This window comes from Ceratotherium simum, chromosome 2 (assembly GCF_057802395.1).
Source record: "Ceratotherium simum simum isolate JZ-2026a chromosome 2, ASM5780239v1, whole genome shotgun sequence".
Classification (NCBI taxonomy): Eukaryota; Metazoa; Chordata; class Mammalia; order Perissodactyla; family Rhinocerotidae; genus Ceratotherium; species Ceratotherium simum.
In genome coordinates, this window is record NC_141901.1 from 70785265 (window position 1) to 70807527 (window position 22263).

A 22263-nucleotide genomic window follows, 5' to 3' on the forward strand; every position below is an offset into this window, starting at 1 on the left:
ATCACAGTCTGCTGTCCCTGGTCCTTTGTTCTCTTCTGAGTGACACACCATTCTGGTCCTCTGTTTCTTTGTAACTAGAATAGAATAATCATTGTGGGGAGAACGTGGGGGAATTGATCAGTGTGGATGGGAGACATTTAAAAGCATAACAAATCAGTGAAGGGCACTTTGCGAATTCAGGCAATTATCATTTTTAGTTGCAATAACAACATGTTATTTTAGTCTCTCTCCTTGGCCGTTTCGGGAGAAAATTGATTAAAACCTTTGAGTGCTGCTTCAGAAATTATTTTTGGTGTGGAACAAAAAAATAAAAAGTGCTTAGGAAACAGTTACCTAATAAGATTAGCCCATTCTTTAATCCTGACGGAACCCATGCTTTGGGTATTTTGGAGACATTTCTCAGAGTAAACAGAGTAAGCCCCAAGTGACAGGAACTGTGATTCTACAGTGACCTGAGCATCTTTTATTTTATTTTTACCCTGGCCCTGGAGCACCTGACCACATAATTCTATGTAATTTACATGTCTGAGTTATTTATTTTCTTTCAGGAATGCCCTTCATTCATGCTTTCTGGGGGTAGGGTCTTGGAATTCAGAGGTTTTGGCTAACCTCACTGAATTTTTGTGCAGGATTTAAGGAGCTGCCTCCCTCCCTTTTCCCTGGTCGGGGAACGGGGAACGATGCTTTTTTAGCCTCTTGGGGAGTTGCTTATCCCGATAGAGCTTGTTATTTCCTGCCAAAGGGGAATAGCCAGTGAAAACTGGGCCCCTTACCTGGTGGCTATTGGCCTGATTGATGAGTCATCCCCACAAAACTGCTGGGGCCCTGGGCTCCGGCTGCTCATGTGGATTTACCCTTTGAACTCCATCTAATAGAAATGAAGGCAGAGAAATGCATCCTCGTGGATATAGTACCTGGACCTTGGAGGACAGTATTGACCCACCAGCTGGACCATCTCCAAGGGCCCCTCCAGCTCAAAAACCCCAGAAGGGTTACCCCGCTTGGTGCTTGCTTCCACGTTCTCAGGTGGACTTCCCAGGGCCCAGGAGCTCCCAGGACTGCACATCTGACCTCCAGAATCATGGAGGAGAAGGAGTGAGGGAGGAAGCCAGTTGAGGGAGCAGAAAGGAAGTCAGCCCCCCTTGGCTGTTCCTGTGGTGACAGACCCTCTGTACCTCCATCCCCGCCTACGTTCGATGTGTTTATTAGGCTGAACCTCTGTCCCTTTGAGTGAATGTGAAATCTGTTGCTCTCCATAGCCCTCATTCAAGCATAGAAGCTGCTCACCAGGCATTGAACAAGCAATTCTCTATTTTTACAGGCCAACTTGACCTAGTGCAAAGGCCGAGGCCTCCTGAGGATTTGACACTAATCTCGCTGGATATTTCTCATGCCTTCCTCATGCCTCATCTGGTGTTGTTCCTTTCTGGACTGAATAGGTTCTGTTTCTTCCTCATTACAAGTTTCTGCCTGTACAAAGTTTAGAAAGCTTGAGGACACATTCCATTTTTGAGTGGCCGAAGCCACAGCAAGTTAACATTTGGAACCTTAGGAGAGGAAGAGCTACGGGCAGAAACCTGGGTTTCATAAAGAACAGAATCGTTGAGCATTCGCTGTAACTGGAATGAAAGAAGAAAAGCAATTACTTTCTTCTGAAGGTGTTAGGAGGCTCTTGGTAGGGGTAAAGGCCTCAGCACAGGAGAATTGCTTGGCTGCGTTGGACACGAGGTTTGTGTGCTGGATCTGGGTTAAGCAGAGTGGGCAATGAAAGTGAAGACGGGTAATTAAAGTGAAGTATTTCAAGCGAAGGAGGGGAGTGAGACAAACAGTTGGGTCAGAGGAGGGTACACAGCCTATCCCCCATCCTCCCAACAGACGGCACGGCCAGGTGGGGAGGGCACAGGGCGCTCAGGGTGTTTGCTGACAGACCTGCTAATTAAACAGCAAAAGGCAGTATTGCTTTGCCAATAGTGATGGCTGTGCCAACGTTATCAGCTGCAAACTGGCTGCCAGGAGCATCCTAATTAAAAATAAACAGTTCTGGGGGTGGGCTGGGAGAGTAGGGGCAGGGATCCTGTCTGAGGTTTCTTAGGACTTCTAGGATTGCTCTAGGGGAAAGTCACACCCTGGTCACCTTTAAGTCCTTTTCTCAAAGGAGCCTCTGTCTTGTCACAAGGCGGTGTGACGTGTGCTTCCTTAACCCCAGGTGCTGGGGTGAGAGGCAAACAGACAAAGCCTCTAGGAGCAGATGCCTGGTGCCTTCACCCCTGGGGAGGACAGGCTGCCTGAGGGGGATAATGATTGCTGCTGGGTCTCTAAATTGAGGGGACAGCTAAAGCCCAAAGCTTCTTCTAAGGGAGGTTAGAATTTCATCAGAAAACAAGTCTGGTCACATGAGAATTTCTGGCACTGTGTGCATGGCAGGCTGGACACCAGCCTGCCGGAATTGAGCGAGTGGATCGTACTGGCTTCAGCGGAGGGGAAAAGTCCCAGCCTGGCCTGGAGGAAGGAGCCGCCTGACTGTGGGCACGAGCAGGGTAGCTGCTGCATGGGACGGGGCTCTAACGCCCCAAGCCCCCTTTCTTCTAACCCTAGAGAAAGTGTGTGGTCCAGGGACCGAAGACCGAAAGATGCCTAAGGAATGCAATGCTTTCCACGCCCTCTCGGCAGCTCTGTGCTGCTTCTATCACCGCAAGTCTTTTCTTGGAGTCAAGGTAGGTGTGGTTGTGAGGTACATCTAAAATTCTTTTGGGGCTTTGAAAGCATTCGTTTTCTAAAAGGTACTGGAAAAAGTTTGCAGCCTGCTGGCTATAAAAACAGAGGCACTTTCTTAGACTGATGGATCTTCATAAGCCCTGGGTGCTTCCCCTGGAAGCAGAATCCAGCTGCATAGAAGGGAGCTCCTTGACTGTGTTTTGGGATGAAGCTCTGTTTTTGGGGACACTTTCTGTCACCTTGGGCTGAAATTTTATACCAAAGGAGCTCAATAAGATGGAGCTTTTTTCTTCTTTCTCTCTCTGCCTCTTTTTCTGTTCCCTCGCTCACAGTGAATGTGAGGTGGCTGAGTCCCTCTGTCCCCCTAACCTGCTGGTCCGTTATGTCAGTATACAGAAAGCACCAGATATCTCCTTTCAAAGGTTAGCCAGGTTCCAAAACATTTCAATATTCAGAACTGTCTTTTTCTTTACCGCTCCCATTTTTAACATTTGTTACAAGACACCTTTGCCAAAGGTTTTGAGTAATATGTCAATACACTATTTTGATGAAAATATTCAAAAAATCTCTTTTGATTAATTCAAGACGAGGCCTGTGTTCTATGTTCCCCGCCTGTGACAACACTAAGAATTAAATTAATATAGGCTCTCATTGATCTGGGGGTTTGTCTGCCTTGGAAAAATCTTGTCGGCCCCAGTATGACTGTGGACCTCATTTATTCTTGGGAAACAGGAGTCTGAAAGCTCTCAAGGAATTCTTCCCACCCTGACGGCAGAGCTCCCTCTCCTGAGGGACTGACTTATTCGCTGCCATTGAAAGAGTTACAACAGGGTTATGATGTTCTGCTTCTTTGTTCTCAATAATGCTTAAAAAAAAAATCAGGAAAATTTTACAGAAAAACCTGCTAAAGAGAGAAAGACCCCTTTGTATAAAAATATACACCGAATGAGAAGAGAATAGGCTTCTTCTGATTTGACTGCCCTGTCGGAGTATTCAGAGTAGTTTTCTAACCATTCATCAAAGTTCATTTTTGTCTCTTTGTCAAGGAATTTGGAGGAGGGTGAGTAATTAATCCTCGGTTAAAAGTGTTCCCTCCCTGATTTAAGAACATCTTTCTATCCTGGAGCTCAGTGGGGTGATGTGAGGACCACGTGGTTTCTGACCTAAATATGGATTGTTCTAGCATGGGGCAGATGAAGTCATGCCATTAACGGTATTTTAAAGCTGTCAAAGATAAACCAGGAAGTCCCAGAGGGAATCGTGCACTTCACTGATTGGCAGTTGGTTTTCACTCTAATGGAAGTCCTTCCATAAGCCAACTTCTGCTAATTCAGAAAAGTGCAGCTCAGCGTTTGATATGTGAGGAAACAGCCCATAACTATCTGGGTCTGAGTGATGAGATTCTCTTTGGTATGGGGTTAGTCTGAACCAGCCGTCCTTCAGCTCATCCCTTCCCGGCCTGCCCCTGACTGCCACTCTTTTTGTGAGGAAGATCAGCACTAAGTTAACACCTGATGCCAATCCTCCTCTTTTTGCTGAGGAAGATTGGCCCTGAGCTAACATCCGTGCCCATCTTCCTCCACTTTATGTGGGGCGCCACCACAGCATGGCTTAACAAGCGGTGCGTCGGTGCGCGCCTGGATCTGAAGGCGCGCACCCCGGGCCGCCGCAGCGGAGCGCGAGCACTTAACTGCTTGCACCACCAGGCCGGCCCCCCGACTGCCACTCTGTAGAAACACCTGGGCTTCCTACCCCACCCCTCGTTTGTTGCACCTTCATGGCACAGAGGCAGGACTTGACCTGCTCACTCACCAGAAACTGAATCCTGCAGACCCAACTTAGGGTGTCCCGCTGGCCCTCCAGATGTGCTTCCCTGTCTTCTTTTGTTTAGATAGTTACCTGGGAAAGAAGATCCGCCTGTTTGTAAATCCCTCCTCCTGCCAGTGTTGTCCCAGTGATAATACTGCCCTGCTTTATTGACTCCCACTTTAATTAGGGGCTTCAGGTCTTGCCGCTCGTAATTAGTTTCCGTTGCAATGAGAGTTTCAAAATTAAATTGGGATCGATTGCCTGATAGCAAAGCGGAAATGAAGCTCTGGTTCTTGACCACGTATGCTGCTTCCCTTGGCATGAGTTTCTCATACCAAAAATAACACTGCGGTAGCCATGGTAACTTTCCATTTAGTCTAATCCATATCATCTCTGGAGAAAGTAGAACGTTATTAATAGTGTTTGTTGTATGGAAAGAAAACTAAAAATATAAAGCTCCTTCGTTACGTGGGAGACCAATCACACAGGCACTTTCAGGGAATAAGCTCTTATTTGCAGAGATTTGGCAGTATTTAGAATGTATTTAGGGGCCTCATGTGGACTTGTATACAAAGGCCCTGGAAAGGAATTAAATGAGAGGCCAAGAATGGAGAGGAGGATCAAAGATCCTGCAGCGCTGAGATTTGAGACCAGAGATGAGATGTTCCAGCCATGTTGAGGGTCATGACTTTAACATCCCAGAAGGGCTTCACAGCAGGGAGTCATTTCACAAAAGACCACTGGATCTGGGGTGAGCAGAGGAAAGGATGTTTTGCTTATGCCTGAAAGAGTTCGGAATGAAGCTTATTCCAGATCCATAACATTAGTGGAGCACATTTAAGTTTGAAAGTCCCTGAGTGTCAAATATAGTAGCCCCATCTGTGTGTAAGCACTCTGTTAGGTGGGGTGGGGGAGTGATAAGTGACAACTGAGGCATACTCCTGCCTTTGAAGGATTCACCACAAGAGCATTAGGTCATAGTGTCGTTTCGTTACATTTACAAAAGGCTTTCCAATGTCTGAATTCCTTCACAGGTTGTCTCACTGGAATCTCAAAGCAAGGTCTCTGAGGCGGGCAGGGCAATAGTTTACCCCTTTCCACAGAGGAGAAACTGAGGCTTAGAGAAACTATCTGCCCAGAATCATTTAATGGACAACTAGGAATAGAAATCAGGTTTTTTGGCTGTAAGCCCAATGTCCTTTCTGTTACAACATATGAAGACCACTGAAACCTGAAACAAGACGATATCTTATATATTAGTACTTCAGTTTATAATTCAGTCGGGGAAGAATAGCGTGAACCTCAGTTTTCAGGAGAGACTTCAGGGAGGATGCAGAACTGATTTTCGCAGAGTCGTAACCCTCCTGCAGGCAGTGGCAGGACCATCTTTAAGGCCCTAGTGAACAGAAGGATTTTGGTGAGAAGCACAATAGATCTCATTTCTGGCACTGATAATGGGAACAGACCCCAACTTCTTCTGGTCCCTCGTGTCTTTGATTTTTCTTGGGTGTGGGCAGGGGAAAAAGGAGCTGAAACTTGTCATCTTATCAATGGCCCCTCCTGAGGAAGGTCACTGTGGTTGTGTCAGGAAACTTCAGGGGAACCTAAGAGATGGGGATTGCCTTTCAAGTGCAGAATAGCTGCCTTTCTGAAAGAGCATAAACAGAGGTTGGAGTATGGAATCAGTGGATAAACAAATTAGTAAGTCTCAGCTAACCAGTCACTGAGTCCAGTGGCAGTGGTCTTGTCAACCAGGAGTCATGGTTGGAAGGCAGTAGATTTTTTTTTTTATTATTCTGAGGAAGATTCACCTTGAGTTAACATCTGTTGCCAATCTTCCTCTTTTTGCTTGAGGAAGATTCACCCTGAGCTAACATCTGTGCCAATCTTCCTCTACTTTGTATGTGGGTCGCCGCCACAGCATGGCTGCCGACAAGTGGTATAGGTCCGTGCCCAGGAACTGAACCTGGGCCACCGAAGCAGAGCACACCAAACTTAACTGCTAGGCCACAGGGCCAGCCCCCGGAAGGCAGTGGGTTTTAAGCATATAGTTTCCCATAGGTAGATTTGACTGTCTTTGCAGCCATGAAGTGCTCTGTGGTGGGAAGAGCTTAACTTGTGCTGTTGCCGTTGTTATGTTTTGTTTTGCTTTAAATCATTTCCCTTGCCCCTGGAAAAAATATTTGGAGCCTCTCTGAACAAACATTGCAGCCAGAGGTCTCCCATCTGCCCATCCATAGAGGGTTGGGTCCCTGGAACTTGTTTTCATTGGAAGCTGTCTTTCTATGTCAGAGTGAATGTGGTGGAGCGAAGGTCCCGCTTGTCTTCTCTGTGGCCGGTCCCTTGGTCTATCTGCTGCTGTGACAGCTTGGGTACTAGTGATACATCCCAGTGTCAACAATGGCCTGAGTTGCCTTTGTTGTGGGGCTGATGCACCATCAGCAGAAGATGTGTAAGATGGAAAAGGCCACTCGGGAAATGTCTTTCCAAATGACTCAGCCCCTCGTCATGGCGTCTGCTAGTTGCTCATTTCTCTCTCCTGCCCTCCACAGAAAAAAAAAAGCCGAGCAAAGCTTTTTTTAAGAGACCTAAATGCATTCATTCCATTGGCATCTGGGAGCCATGGGGATCTGGTGTCAGCATCAGGGGAAGGACATGCCTGACAGGGGCTGGGTCCCAGAGCCCCTTCCCTGCAGACCCCAGAGCTTGGATCCTGGCCGAGGCCTTGTTTTTGTTGGAGAAACATGGGTGGGAAACAAAGAGGAGACTGGGACCCTGGGAAAATTTTGTTAGCGGGTTCAGCACCTCCAGGACTGCAGAGAGATGGGCCTGTGCCAAACATTGGGGAGGACGCTGGAAAGTCAGGTTGCTTGGGCCACAGAGGTCTTCCTGTACCACCATGTGAGAGGTCAGCAGTACACAGGGGACCCAGGCCTCTGTCGTTGGGTTTAAAGATGTTGTCAAAGATAGCTCTGAGGCCTTTTAGCTGATGAAGATTTTGGATGTCCCCAGGACTGCAGAGGAGACTCGGGCTGTCCAGGCTGGGGAGGAGAGGAGAGGAGTGCCTCATGGGGTTGACCGCCACTGTGACATCTCTGACTTATCTGGATTTCCAATGCATGTCCACAGTAGCCCCTGGAGCTACTGTTGGACTCTGGCTCTGGCCATGAGAATGTCATAGCTTATTTTTCTAGCTTATGAAAGAGCTATAATCAGTCTTTTAGTTTATATGGAGAACAGCTGTCCCCAGTATCCACTCTAATACATGTGTGCTTTTACAAAGCCAGTTATGCGCAAAGAAGCAACAAGCTAGAATCCTAGATTCTTAGTAAGATGGGATTTGAAGGACCATTGAGCCAGCCTCCCACTCAGAATTCATTTACTCGTTCCCCACCCCGACCCCCACCGCCAAGCCCAGTGTGAGTATTGAGGGCCTACTGGGTACTGCGGAGACAGAGTGAAAGTTCCCACCCTGAAGGAGCAATTCTGTGTCCGGGGGTGGAGATGGACATGAAGGCAGCTCTCTCCGAAGTACGTGGTAGGTGCAAAGGCGGAGAGAATACACAGCATATTGTAAGGGCCCAGGCAGAGGTATTAACCCAGCCCTGCGTCAGAGAACTTCCTGGAGGAGGTAACACTGAGCACCTCCTAAAGGAGCAGTAGCTAGAAGAGGCATGGGGGAGAGAAAAGGCACAGGCTAAAGTGGAGGAGTGGAAGATGAGACCAGACAGGTGGTCGAGGAACAGATCGTGCAGGGCCTGTGTGCTGGTGGAGGGGAGCAGTGGGTGTGGAGTGGGTGAGGGTTTGAGGGTTGGTCGCTTTGTGTGTAGGATGAGTTCAAGGAGCATAACCAGCGTCTCCCCTAACTCTTGCCTGTGTCCCTGAAGCCTCCCGTCAGCTCTGCTTGTCCTTGCCTGCTCACTCCTATTTTCCTCCCTCCACCTTCTCTTTAAGCCCATTTTTAACACTCATGGTAAGATCTTGTTTCTTACTTCACAGCGGCAGTTAAGACCGTCAGGCACGGTATTTTTCCGTCCCCACCCCTGCCCCCACAAGCTACAGCTATATCCACGTCCATATCCGTGATCCTTGCTTCCTTTCTCCAGCCTCCGAGGATGAAGTGTCCCTCTCCCTGACCAAGGCCAGCCCTGCCACCTGTGCCCATGATCACCCCCCTTCTTTGTCACCCTCAAAGTCTCCTCGGACCTTCAGTCTGTCCCTCTCTACCAACACTTTTCTCTTAGCTTATAAACATGCTTCAGTCTTTCTCATTCTAAAAATAATCCTCATTTCCATGTCTTCCTTCCTGGTCCCTGTCTTCATCTGCCCAAAAGCTGGTTAACACAGTCTCTGCTTCCTCACTTTCCATTGGCCCCTTTACCCCACCTTGCCAAGTCCAGTGGATGCTGTCCAATTCTGGTTTTATTGGAACTCTCTGCTGCCCTTGGCATTGTTGGCCATTCCTTCCTGAAAGTCTGCTCTCTCAACCTCTAGGACATTGTACTCTACTTGTTCTCCTGAATTTTTCTTGACAAGTCCTACCCTATTATTATGGACTGAATCTTTGTGTCCCCCCACAATTTATGTTGAAATCCTAACCTTCAAGGTGATGGTATTAAGAGATGGGCCCTTTGGGAGGTGATTAGGTTGTGAGGGTGGAGCCCTCATGAATGGGATTAGTGCCCTTATAAAAGAGACCCCAGAGAGCTCTCTTTCTTCTGCCGTGTGAGGACACAGTAAGAAGAGGGCTATCTATGAACCAGGAAGCAGGCCTTCACCAGACACCGAGTCTGCTAGCATCTTGATTTTGGATTTCCCAGCCTCCAGAACTGAGAAATAAATGCTGGCTGTTTAAGCCACTCAGTCTGTGGTTTTTTTCTTATAGCAACCCAAATGGACTAAGACACCTGTCTTCAGTTTCTCTTTCTAGCCTGCCTTTTAAAAGACAGCATCGCCTAGCCCTCTTCTCATATGCCCTCTATACCCCATCTCTTAGGTGGCCGTTGAGATAGGATTCCCCCTCCATACTGAGGATTCTCAAGCTGTGTCTCCAGTCCAGCCCTTCTCCACAGCACCTAGAGCCCCTGGTCTGGTGAGCCACTCCATCCAGATGACCCACAAGCACCTCAGGCTCTACATCTTCTTCCACAAACCTGCTCCCTTCACTTGCTTCTGTATTGGGAGTTCATGGCTCAGTCATCTTCCCAGAGCTCCCATGTCTCTTCCCCCCATTCATCTTCCATGTCTTCACGATTTTACTCCTAAACATTTCTCTCATCTGCCTCTTCCTCCCTGTCTCTACCACCAGTACTGCACTAATTCAGGCCTCATCATTCTTGGAGTTCTGCAGAAGCATCCCAACTGATCATCCTGCCCTAAATCTTCATAGGAGGTTATTTCACTACCTTTCTGTTGATGTTTCTGGAGATGGGGAGTGTACTGTGTCCTGAAGACACTACATTTGAACACCTCTTGATTGTCAGAAGGTCCCTCCTCGCATTGAGTCAAAATCGATCCATCTCCATGTCCACCTTATTCTGCAGTTAAATGGGCATCATAGCCCTTCAGGTGCATTTTTCCCCCTCCATATTGTGAGCATGTCTGTTTTGAGGCCAGATTAGTTGGTGTGAGTGGATCCTAGAAATAAAACAGGAGGGACTCTGGATTAGTTTCCCTAGGGAGTTGAACCAAGAATATTTGACCCATCATCTTGGGATGATAACAGCCCAAGCCTTCAGATATTTCAGTACAGCCCTCATGTTTCCTCTAAGTATTTTGTGTGCCAACTAAACATTTCTAGTTCTTTATATACTTTGGGAGGCTTGGATTCTAGTTTTCAGTCAACCTCTTACTCCGTAAGTCTGAGCAAATCATGAAAATGCGGGGCTTGGTCGTGTTTTCTCTTGTGAGATATAAATATTCTTGCTGCCTGTTTAACTCCAGGGACGTTGTACGGATTCGTGAGATCTGAGGTGTGTTGTTTTGAGTGTCTTGTCACTCTGAATCCAGCTGCTGTTTCCCTGTTTCTGCCCATGACGTCTAGCATGGTGTTTGTGTTTTCCAAAAGCTTGCTAAGCGAACTATGCGGGTGTCAAGTGCTTTGAGCTCCTCTGGGAGAAGTATACCTTTAAAGTAACATGTGAGCTGTGTATTGGAAGTAGTGAAGTTGATGCTTGGCCAAACCATCTTGTGATGAATCATTTGGTTTTGTTAAGAACTTACTATGCACTTAGCCCGGGCCTATGATGCTCTTTGTCCCAGAGCAGATTTCTGAGACAGTTGTTAGTCATGGGACTATTTTGGAGAGAGAGAATTTGGAAAGTCATTTATTCCACACCCCACGCTGGAAGGCTTTCTGAATCTTTGGATTTTCCTCTGTGTATCTGGCATATCTTGTTTTTCCTTCCAATTACATCTCCCTAGTGTCTTTCAACCACAATGCGTTTTGTTTATTCATTCACTCATTCATTCATTCAAGGTGAATTGAGAAAAGGATAGTTATTGGAATTAAGTTGATTTTGATTTTCCAGTCTTCTTGTTGAAGAGCATATAGGGCATCTATTTTGGTGACCAGTGATGTTCCAGATCACTCATAATTTGAATTGAGATGTTGAATTAACAGGTTGAATTACTAGGGGTAAAGATTTCTGGTTTGGATCTCCCTGCATTCTGAACTTTGCTCAGCTGGTCTTCAAACCCTCATCTTGGGGTCTGCCTCAGCCAGGGCAGTCTCTGTTTTTTCATTCTCCGTAGATGTTAACAAAGCACTACTATTACTGAATGGAATCTCATTGCCAGACCCAGCGATTAATATTTCGCTTGCTGTCTCATTTAGCCTGTGTGCCAACCTGGTGAGAGAGAGAAGTATTCTCAGAAGTCACTTGAGGACATTTTTAAAGGAGCAAAGCGGTTTACAGGGGGTTTTCACAGGTCGAACTTGTGCTTAGCTTTTACTTGAAGCTCTTCATTTCACTGGCCCCATAAACGATTAAGTGCAACCAGTGACCTCCGCCTTCACCTTAAGCGTGGCCTGTCTGATTTCTCTCTCAGAGTAATCAGAATACAGGGCTGCCTCATGGGGGTTATTCAGATGTCTCTTCCTTTGTGGGCTGCTCCAGGAAGTCATATCTAACTTTGATCTAGAGGGGAAGGTACTGGCCACAGCTTTCAGCAGGGCAAGATGTTAACAAATGGCCGGTTGAAAATCTCATCGTGTTTCAGTTTATCTATTACCAGGGAAAGGCGAGACGCCCCCTGGAGCTGAGTACTGAGTGAACCCGTGGGTAAATAATACTTTGTCAAGAGGGTAAGAAACATGACCGGTGAACTCACCAGGGCCAGGTGAGAGGGAAGGAGATCTTAAGGTGTAACGAGTGCATTGAGCAATTTCTCCCCCGTGTGGGTGACCTTTGTGAAGGAAAGAAGCCATTCTCGGCGTTGGGTGTGCTGCATTCTGTCAAACTTAGAAGTCCTCCTGCAGTTTTTAGATTGAAATCATTCTCCTTCAGTGAAAAATGATTTTCAGTCCTTTGGTGTTCCATCAAAATAAAACTGAACTCCATGGGGGCTGGTCCCGTGGCTTAGCGGTTAAGTGCGCACGTTCTGCTACTGGCGGCCCGGGTTCGGATCCCGGGTGTGCACCGACACACCGCTTGTCCAGCCATGCTGAGGCGGCGTCCCACATACAGCAACTAGCAGGATGTGCAACTACGACATGCAACTATCTACTGGGGCTTTGGGGAGAAAAAGGAGGAGGATTGGCAATAGATGTTACCTCAGGGCTAGTCTTCCTCAGCAAAAAGGAGGATTGGCATGGATGTTAGCTCAGGGCTGATCTTCCTCACAAAAAAAAATAAATAAATAAAACTGAACTTCAAAAGCAATAGCTTCATGATCCAACAGGATGGGAAGGTGTAGAGGAGACCTTGCACAGAGAATTTACCGGGGGTAAAAGACAACTAGAGTTGAACATCAAAGGAGCTGTGGGCACCAATCAGAATGATTCTAACATAATTAGTTTGGCACGGAGGATTAAATTACTGCTGCCTGCTTAGAGGGTGCACTGCTTTAAGACTTCAGTCTGCACAAATTAAAATTAAATTAGCCTTTTTCATTTACACACATGGAAAGCAGAATTTTAATGGGAATTTCTCAGAACCTTGATAAGCAAGGAATTCCACAGATATCCTCTTCGTATTTCCTATTCAGGGTTTCTGAGCCTCTTTGGATAAGCGTTTGATAATGAATAAAATGAAATCTCCTGGATTTGGGCCCTCTGGGGGTTTTGATGGCATTTTCCTGTCGGCACTAGGATCTGATGGCCCCTGTATCGTCATTTGTCTGTGAAAAGAAAAATCACATGTAGTAGGAAAATGAAGCATCTTAATTTAACAGCAAATTGCAAATCAGTTTTTAATGGCACTGGAGTGTGAATCTGGTGTAAAGTGTGATAAATTACACAGGTTTAGTTATAAAATGGTAAAATGGCATCAAAATCCATCTGCAGAATCTTTGCTGAAGGGGAGATTCTTTCTAGGATTTAAAAAAGAGAAATTTATTTTGTCAAGGTACTTCAACATCAAATTAATTGAAGTGTTTCAGAATGTTAAAACTGATTGAGGTTTTATGAAACCTCTTTGCTACTGATTCCTTTCTCAGAAGGGGCCAGACACCCTTGCTGACCTCAGATATAAGATGGAGAACACTCTCAGTGTTCTCAATTTCAGCAAAACGACTTGTGATTTATTGCTGTACATTCTCTTCAGATGTCTTGTCTCCCCAGAGAGGCTGTAACCTGTCAGGCCATGGAGTCTCTTACCCACGTCTACATCACCCCTCAGATCTAGCTGAGGAAACGGATTGGCACCATAGGAACTCAACAAGTCCTTGAGTTTAATCGAAGGCACAGTGTTCCAGTGACTATCACACTCTTGATTTAAAATTGACCTCCTGATTGTTTCTACAGATGGGTGGCCAACAGGGTGAAGGATGTGTTGATTAGGAAGCTGCACACAGAGGCTGCCTTGTTGAGCTTTGATGTAAGGATTGAAAGGAGCAGGCTCAGAGGAAGAAGGGGCCCAAGTGAGACCAGAGATCCCCATTTGTCAAGAGCCCAACACCTAAAAGGCAAAAAGGCCCCTGGGAACGCACTCAAGGCCTCTCTCTGCTGGCCCATGGAGTGTGTTTGTGTGAATTAGAATAAGTCACCCTTTCCTCGAGACACACCCTATTGCTATCCGCAGGGCAACTGCTGTAATCAATATACAAGTTTTCCATGGCTGTGTACGAAGGGCACCTCCTTAGATGTAGTGCCACTGTGCTGTACACGTCCTGGAGCTGAGGGCCAGGCCACCCACTGGGCTGGGCCAGGCTGGAGGGCCATGCCACCATTTGCTTTTGTCTACCAAATGGGAGATACAACATTTGAATTTGACATTTTTTTCTCTTTGGACTTTTATTTACAAAGTTAATGTTTACTTAAGTGAAGGCTTTGGCTTTAATCACAGTTATTAGCATGAGAAACTGTATCACCCCAGTGGGAAAAGCTGGATTACTAAACTCAAGCCTTTCTTCATTTATCTTTGGATTATAATAAAATATTTCTAGACAAGCCATAAAGCCGGCAAGTGTCAATAAAAGGTGACAGAGGACACAGTGTACAAATTGTTTCATTCCAAGGCCTCAGGATTGCCCAAATGCCGTTGCCTTCCATTCTACCTCAGATTAAAACATTCGAGGACTTGTACTAAAAGCTGCTGGGCTTGAAGCTCATGGAGAGCTGGATTTTTATCTCTCAGCCTCTGGGCAGGGTTAAGAGTGGCAGAAGTAATTGGGATTTATTCATTCTGGGGGTTCATGATCAATTTATGCAGGTTTTCAATGGTAAAAATACCAATTGGATCTCTGAAAGCCCTTGATATACTTTGGAATTTGGTTATAAACTGATCCACTGCTTGAAATGCAACACAAGGCAGGGATTCAAAGGGGCTGGGTTTCTGAAATCTCCAAAGAATCTCATTTGTAGGCAGATTTACTTGCAAGACAATCCTAGCTATAGCAACCTTGGGGAGGCTTCAGAATGCTTGTATAATGGTCTCAAAGGTGTGCTTTTTCCAGAATGTGGAGCTCAAGCTCTTCATGTGTTTACAACATTTATTAGAGATTGCGATGACACAGGCTTCCTATCATGGCAGATCTTGCCTGAGTTCAGTGGATTTTAGATGAGGGTCTGTCCCTGTGGACTCTTGTATTGCCCCAACTTGGGCCACCTGGTGACAGTTCACAGCATGACCCCAAGGGGTTTCCCACCAGCTCATCGGAGGACATGGGCTTCGCTCAGAAATAAGGCAAACTTTAATAATGATCCAGAAGGCCAGACTTATAATTTTGTTTGTGATCATAATTTCTGGATGCGATTTCTAGAGAAACGTGACCTGTGAAATTGTTTCGTATAACTTGATGAGAGGCCTGGCCTCTCCCTCAGTTGAATAGACTCATCCTGGGCAGAAGAAAGAAGCTTTTGTTTGAGAGCCAGTGGCATTCTGGGTGTTACGGCCTGACAATCCTAACTAGGATAGAATGGTCCAGAAGCTTGTTCCCTCCCTCCTCCTTCATTCTTTCTTCTCTCCTCTCCCCTCCCCTCCTCACCCCTCCTCTCCTCGCCTTCTCTTTTCATGCACACATTCCCTTCCTCCTCTTTTCATTTCAAGCAAGTGAAGTGCCAGCCTTGATCATAGAATGAATGACTAGAAAATCATCTCAATTTTTAAAATTTAACAAAATAACATATAGATGACTAAGCGTCCAAGGCCGTGAAGGACACATAATCTCTGTACCGGGACCTCTCAGCCTTGTGTAAAACATGAAACTCTCTTGCACTCCTGCTGACACTCTGTCACCTGTGTACTGTGGGTGTGTGAGCCAGCTGCAGCTAACCAGATGTACTTGTTAGTACTGAGCTGTGTGCATGCAGAGTGCTTGCCACCAAGGGAAAGTGTCACCTTGCAGGTGGTCAGTGTCACCCTGCACAGGTAGAACTAGTTAACACTACTCAAAACCCCAATAGCTACTGACTTGGAACTGAAATAAACAGAATAAACAAACCTATGCCTACGTAGAAATTAGTTGTTCCAACTTCTTTTTTATTCCATCAGAACTAAATTCTCAAAGGCCAGATATCTCTACAAGTTTCTGATGGATTTTATAATTCTTTTTTTAAAAAATTCTTTAGTGAAGTAACTTTCAATTGTTGTGGCTAAGAATCATCTTTGGAAGGGGGTTCAAATTCCACATTGTTTCAAGCGAGTGCCTACTGTGTGTAGGCACAGTGCCAGGCACTGTGTTCATTAGGGCAGGTGGTCCTGTGAGGTGGGAACTGTGATCCCCTAGGGAATACAGAAACTAGTTAAGAGGAGTCTAGACAGGTGGCCAAGGTCAACTGTTATTGACCAACCTCCAAAGTCTCTCTTTTTCTCCCCACCCAGTGTCAAGGAAGCCGCCCCATGGAGAGTGAGAAGGCGAGCTTGGTTCCAGTCAATGAGTGTTTTCTGGGCACCTGCTGTGTGCCATGCACTGGGCTGGGCTCTGGGAGCCAAAGGCAAATAAGGCACGGCCTCTGCCCTCAAAAAGCTTGTGCCTGCCAGACTGCATTGCCTCTCTGCCTAGAGTCATTGGTGGATTTCCCTGCTCCCTTAGAGAAAATCAAACTAATTTAGCATGGCCTTCAAGACCCCTGCCTGCCCCATCCGACTGCCCTCTGTCCTCTCCCTATTCCCCAGCCTGGACTCTAGTCAGGCTGCACTTTTGACACCTTTACAGGTGGGTCACTCTGTCTGCCAGACTGCGCGACAGAGGCATGGAGGAGGGATGTAAGGAACAGTGTATTCAGGGAGCTGTGCAAGGACCCTGTGACCAAGGCTCTATGTCAGTGTGTCTTAGGAAGGGAGCTCAGGGCCAGATGGAGAAGGGCGGCGCCTGCCTTGTGAAGGTTTTGGGTTTTATTTGTGGGTGACTGTGAGCCTTTGGGAACATAACCAATATTTCCCAGGCCTCAGCAACCTGTGGACCCAAATAAAGTCCTAAAAACTTTAATGCTCCAAATCTGCTGACTTGTGGACCCCACTGCATAAGAGCAGTACCTTGGCCTGTCTCCTCCACCAATCTACTTCTGCCAGTTATTTCTGGGGAGGTCCACAAAGATGCCTCACATAGGCATCCACAGCCCTCTCATAATCTGGGCCTCCTAGCGAATTCAGACCTTGACCCCTATATGTGGTGTCAGTATATGGCAAGGGTGGTGGTTCAGTTCACTAGGGCTGCAAGGAATGTATTCAAAGCTCCGGGATCTGGGGGGATAGGGCAGAATGGGGGTCTGTGTCCCCCATGGAGCAGGTCTGAGCCCTGGGAGAGTGAAAACTAGCCATAAGAAGCCTATCAGGTTTTTTGAGGGGAGGCTAGAAGAGACTCTGGACCTCATGTCAGCCCTAACTGGATCCCCCCTTGACTAAAGTTTCCGAGCCAGGAGTGATATGATAAATCTGTGGCTTTGTAGGTGGTGGGTTGTAGGGCCAGAGATGGGGGCTGGGAAATCATTAGAAGGCTACTGCAGAAGTTCAGGGAGAACAGAACAGAGTAACCTCAGTGGGATTAGATGGATGTTGGTAAGAGGTAGAATCAGGAATGTCTTGATCAATGGAAGCCAATTCTGAGGGGTCTAGTTTGAGTAATGAGGGCAGAAGAAGTGCCCTTGACCAGGGAAGGGGGTGAAGAGCAGGCTTTGCAGAGAAGATGAGTTCTGTTTGTCCATATTGACGTCCAAGCGCTGAAGTGGATTCTGGTAAATATCCCAACCAACCCTAAGGGCTGGAGATGGAGATTTGGGCGTCATCAGCACATTTCAAAAGTTCTGTGCCTCCAGCCCGGCCCTGTCCAGTCCACTCTACTCACTGCAGCCAGATTGGTCTGTCTAAAAGCATCTTTTTTTTGTACCTGTTGCCTTCCCGGGCAGAGACTGTCGATGGCTCTCACTGTCTGTGTGTGAAGATCTAACCCCTCAGCCTCCACTGTCGGGTGCCCCCTGTCCGATCTCTGCCTCCCTGGATCAGGACTCCTTTGGTCACAAGTGACAGAAGTCTAGCACAAACTAGCTTAGGTCACAAGGAGAGCTTACTGGTTGACGTAGTCAGCTGTGGTTTAGGGATGTGCGTGGCACCGGGACACCTTCCATCTCCTGCTCCTCTTCTCTTTGCATGCTGATTTCATTCAGCCCAATCTGATCCACTTGGTGGATCAACATGAGGTGAAGCAATCTCCATTCTTCCAGTCTCATGACATTTTCACCAGAGTGGGAAGAGTCTTCTTCACTTAGTTCCACTTAGAAAAATCCCAGGAAGAACTCTGATTGGGCCAGCTTGGGTCAGGGGCTTTTACCTGGGTCAGCCAGCAATGGCCAGGAAGATGGGGTCTGAACTACATGCTTGAAGAAAAGATGGAGCTCTCCTGGGGGGTAGAAGGGGTGTGGAGGGTTGTGTGTGTTTGTACGTGTGTGTAAAACCTCTGTCTGCTTCAGCCCTCTCCTCCCCAACCAGAACCTCCATCTGACCAAGCCCAGCTGCTCTTAGTTCAAATGCCCAAAATACCCTTCCTGTTCTCAAGTTTTATCCTCAAGAGCCAACCTTAATTCCCCATCCTCTCCTTCCTCCTCCTCACGCTACATAGGGCCACGGTGACTTTTCTCATTTGACACAGGAGAAAAACCAAAGGACAAAGGTAGAGTAACTTACCCAGGCCACAGAGCTGCAGGGGCAGGGATAAGATCCACGAAGTGGGTCTCCAGAGCTCAGGAATGTGTTTAAGTGTTTCTCTGTGTATGGTCTTCCAAGAGACTGTGCCCTCTTGAGGGTAGGGACCAGGGCCTCATCCCCCACTAGCAGCCTGATGGTTGGCAAATTGCTTGGTCATGATTGTTGATGGCCGTGAAGTGGTGCCTCCGCAGTCTTTCCCTTTCCACCCTCATCTCCTGGGCCTGGGGACAGAATCTTCCCTGGTGATTTGCACATTTTAATATTCTATGGGAACTGGAAGCTTTTCTCACAAGCAGGGACAGAGTAAACTAAATATTAATTATAATGCAGATGCCATCTTTTTCTAATCCTCTTAACTGCCCCTTACATGCAAATGAGTATCCGCAGCCTTCTCTGGGCCTTTCCCACAGATCACCCGTGCACACACCCTCCCTCATCCTGGACTGAGGAACCAAACCTCCTGCAGTCTGGATCCCATTGTTGTGCCTGTTTTGAAATGCAGGCCCTAATGTCATGCAGCCCTTGCAAGATGACACCCCAAGCTCCATTCCTCTGTGGCTGCAACAGCTTTTGCTTGCTAGGAGAACTGTTGAAATGTGGGTTTCCATGTTAATCGAGGTTCCCAGCACGTCTGTGGAGCTGGCTCTGTGCCTCCAGAATGTGTTTTCCAACCATCTCCTGGGCTCCAGCTATTCCGGCCTGTCAAGATCAGACTTGCTGGGGCTGCAGAGATGTTCATTCCAGATTCAGAGTGACGTGCATGATTTTCAGAGCCAGCCTCTGCCATGTAACCAGACCAGAGGTGCTGGGGTAGGCCAGCGGCAAGGTTTCTTCCATCCTTTGAAGAGGCAGGCGGCAGGCACTCATACGAGCTCCAGGCTGCTTTCCTTAACTGCTTCCCTCCCAAACACCAACCCCCCTACGCCTTCGTGCATCAGACCGTCAAGACCTCAAATGTGAACTATTTATTTTATATAACCAGATGAGTAGCATTCTGATATAAGACTATAATAGCAGTTAACAGCTATGTGCCAGGGTGTGTTCCATGTGCTTTACAGATATTGATTCCTTTCATCCTTATTAACGTCTCATCACATATTATTATCCCCATTTTGCAGACCAGGAGCCTTAGGCTCTACAGAGAGGTAAAGTCACTTTAAACCACACAGCCATTCATGGCACAGTGGCCTGTGGATGGAGGGGGCAGACTGGCTATGCTCTTAAATACTGTGCTGTAACATCTGTTGACATCAGAGTTATTAAAATGCTGGCGATAGGAAAGATGTAGCTAGACCCAGATTTCTATGAAAAGCAACAAATATAGTAACTTACGACTTTTTTAACTAAACTTCAATTTGGTTGAACAAATGTGGGCCTCATCTACCCCCTGCATTTGCTCTAGTTATCAGTGTACATACTTCTCATCTCAGACCCCAGAACTAATGACTGGGACTGAGATGAAGTTTTAGAAGTAGAGCCATGTGAGTGGGTCATCATGACATAGTACTTACTAATCCTCTCTCCCTCCCTCCCTCCCTCCCTCCCTCCCTTCCTTTCTTTCCTGCTCAGTGTATACTTATTACTTAATTTATGTACATAGTACTTTATCGTACATCCCACCACCCCCAAAAAATGAACTGCTCCCAAATTTCTGGTGAATCAAATTTAGGCGAGCCTTGGAATAGGAGAAATGGGTCCTAGCTGCCTCTTTCTCTCATGGTGGCCGTGGGTGGATTTGGTCCCTGGAATGAACCTGGCAAGTTCTGTGGGCAGAATGCTCTTGATCCAAAGCCTAGCAGCTGCCCTTCCTCCAGAGGTTGCGTCCCAGCTGCTGTGTGAGGTAGAGCTCAGGATGGCCGGCCGGAGCCCATGCTGCTGCTGCGAAGCCCAACTCTGTCTCTGGCCTACCCGCTGCCACCTCCTCCCTCAAGATGAGGAGCTTGGCAAACGCCAAGTCAAGACGTGCCATCTAGGAATGAAATTCAAATTCAGGGGCGAATTGTTAGAGAATTTGAGCTTGGAGAAAAGGTCATGTTGCTATAATGTGGTCATTATTAACATTTATAGCATTTATGTGAGAGATTGATTATTCATGAGTTTTCTTGCCGTCTCTCTCTGTCTGGCAGTTGAAACACATAAAATCCAAAGGGCCGGTGAGTACTGGTTTCCATTCATGGTGAACTTTCTGAGAGAGAGCAGAGCTCTATTATACTTGCTCTGGGGTGTCATGATGCCCTGTCCCAGAGGCCTGCTGTCCCATGCCGAGAGAGAAATTGAGAATGACCCAGGTCCAGCCAGTCTTCGAGGCACACTGAATTCAGAAGAAACCGATGTGAAAGAGCTGGAAAATAGGAGGTAGGAGAAAAGGCTATAGGAACTGGAAGGGATTTGCACGATGTTCTTGGTTCCTCTTTATTTTCCCAAGATTGGAAGCCATTGCAGTGCTGGGACATGCCCTTATTTGGTCTCTCCTTATGCTTAATTCTGGGCTGTGCATAAAGTAACAGCACATGTGAACATTATGGGACTAGAACTTATCTCTTCTACCTTTTCCTGAGAATGTAGTCTAAGGAAGGGCGGGAGGATTCTTAGGCCGTTAGTAGAATCAGTCAGATTTTAAGAGGACACTGATGGACACACAAACGAGGTAAAACTATTGCTGAGGTACTGTCGTGTTACCTTAAATCGCTAGAATCTACTTTGTAGCCCAAGAGACCCTAGAACTAGCCTAGGCCATGACTGAAATGGCTGTGTTTCAGGGGAAATTCAGATTCCTCCCAGATAGCAGCAGTTAAGTGGAAGGGCGTACTGTTAGCAAAAGTTTGTTTGTTTGGGGGAAGCCAACAGAATTCTGCCAGATGTCGCAGACATATGTGACCCGTGCCATTCCTGGTCCCCAAAGAGCACCAATATCAATCACAGTGCTCCCAAAGATAAAAACGGATATATTTTGCCAAATTATCTCATTCAGTCAACCCTCACCAACCATGGGGTTGACCGCCCATCAAAGTACTTCTCTATAGCAGCAAAATCATAGCTGGCAAGCACAGGGTCTCAAAAATATAGGCACTTTGGAAAAATAAAAGTCGTATTATATACGTGATTAAAACAGTAACTGAAAGTTCTAGAAGGCATCCACCCCCAAAATAACCTTTGTTTAATCAAGGATCCACTGCCAAAATAAACGTTATTTAATCATGAGGGTGACCACATGTGGGTGACTTTTGCCTCTTCAGTTGTCTGAGAGACATTGCCCACGTCATCTGCTAAGGTAGAAGCTCCCAGCTGCCAACTGGCTCTTTTTAGCGTAGTAGAACCAGCCCTCACTGGCTTGAAAGAAAGAGCCCTTTGCAATTGCCTGCTCACTCTGGCTTGGTCTTTCCCTCTCTCTTTCCCTCTCCTCTCCTCCATCACTTCTCTTCCCTGCCTCCCCTTTGAAAATACTAGTCTAGGCCATTGTGTAGCCTGCTAAATTTTCACAAATTACACAAGAGCTTAAGGGCATATTTTTTGAAGTCTAAACTTGCATCCAATCTTATTTGGGAGGGTGGGTCTTACTGATCTCCTTTTCTGTCCTCTCTAGGAACTGCCCTATAGTGCCTCATCTCCCAAGTCTGCAGGTAGGGAGGACAGTAATTGTGGATTTTCCTCTAAGGAGTTAGGATAGAAGTAACAAGATAGCTGATGTTATATTTTTGGTAGCAAGTGTAAAACGTTATCTCAGAACCTGGAGTGAAAGATTGTTGCATAGAAAATACTAAGGAACCTTGCTGTTGGTGAGAGATGCTGAGTAAGAGAGAAAGGGTGGGGTGGTGGGCATCAGGAGGAAGGAGAATGCAAAGACAAATATGGGAATAGCATTTTGGATCAGGGTGAGTATGGTTTCAGTGGAGGGTTACACAGAGGATGGGACCTGCTGATCTCTACATCTTTAGAG

General features: G+C 46.7%; 1 protein-coding gene across 5 annotated transcripts in view; it reads left to right on the plus strand.

Moving 5' to 3' along the window:
- The window catches only part of BCAR3 (BCAR3 adaptor protein, NSP family member), a 130540-nt gene that overhangs the window by 74249 nt on the left and 34028 nt on the right, over positions 1 to 22263 (plus strand). The window contains exon 2 of one of the 5 annotated variants that reach the window (XM_004420823.3): positions 2596 to 2714. The exons of 3 other annotated variants lie outside the window; for them this stretch is intronic. In XM_004420823.3, the coding sequence (XP_004420880.1) occupies positions 2631 to 2714 (84 nt within the window). In that variant the 5' untranslated portion in view covers positions 2596 to 2630. Of the gene's footprint in view, positions 1 to 2595; positions 2715 to 2747; positions 20682 to 22263 lie in introns of those variants that run through there. One more of the 5 variants, XM_087447158.1, reaches the window with a different exon arrangement.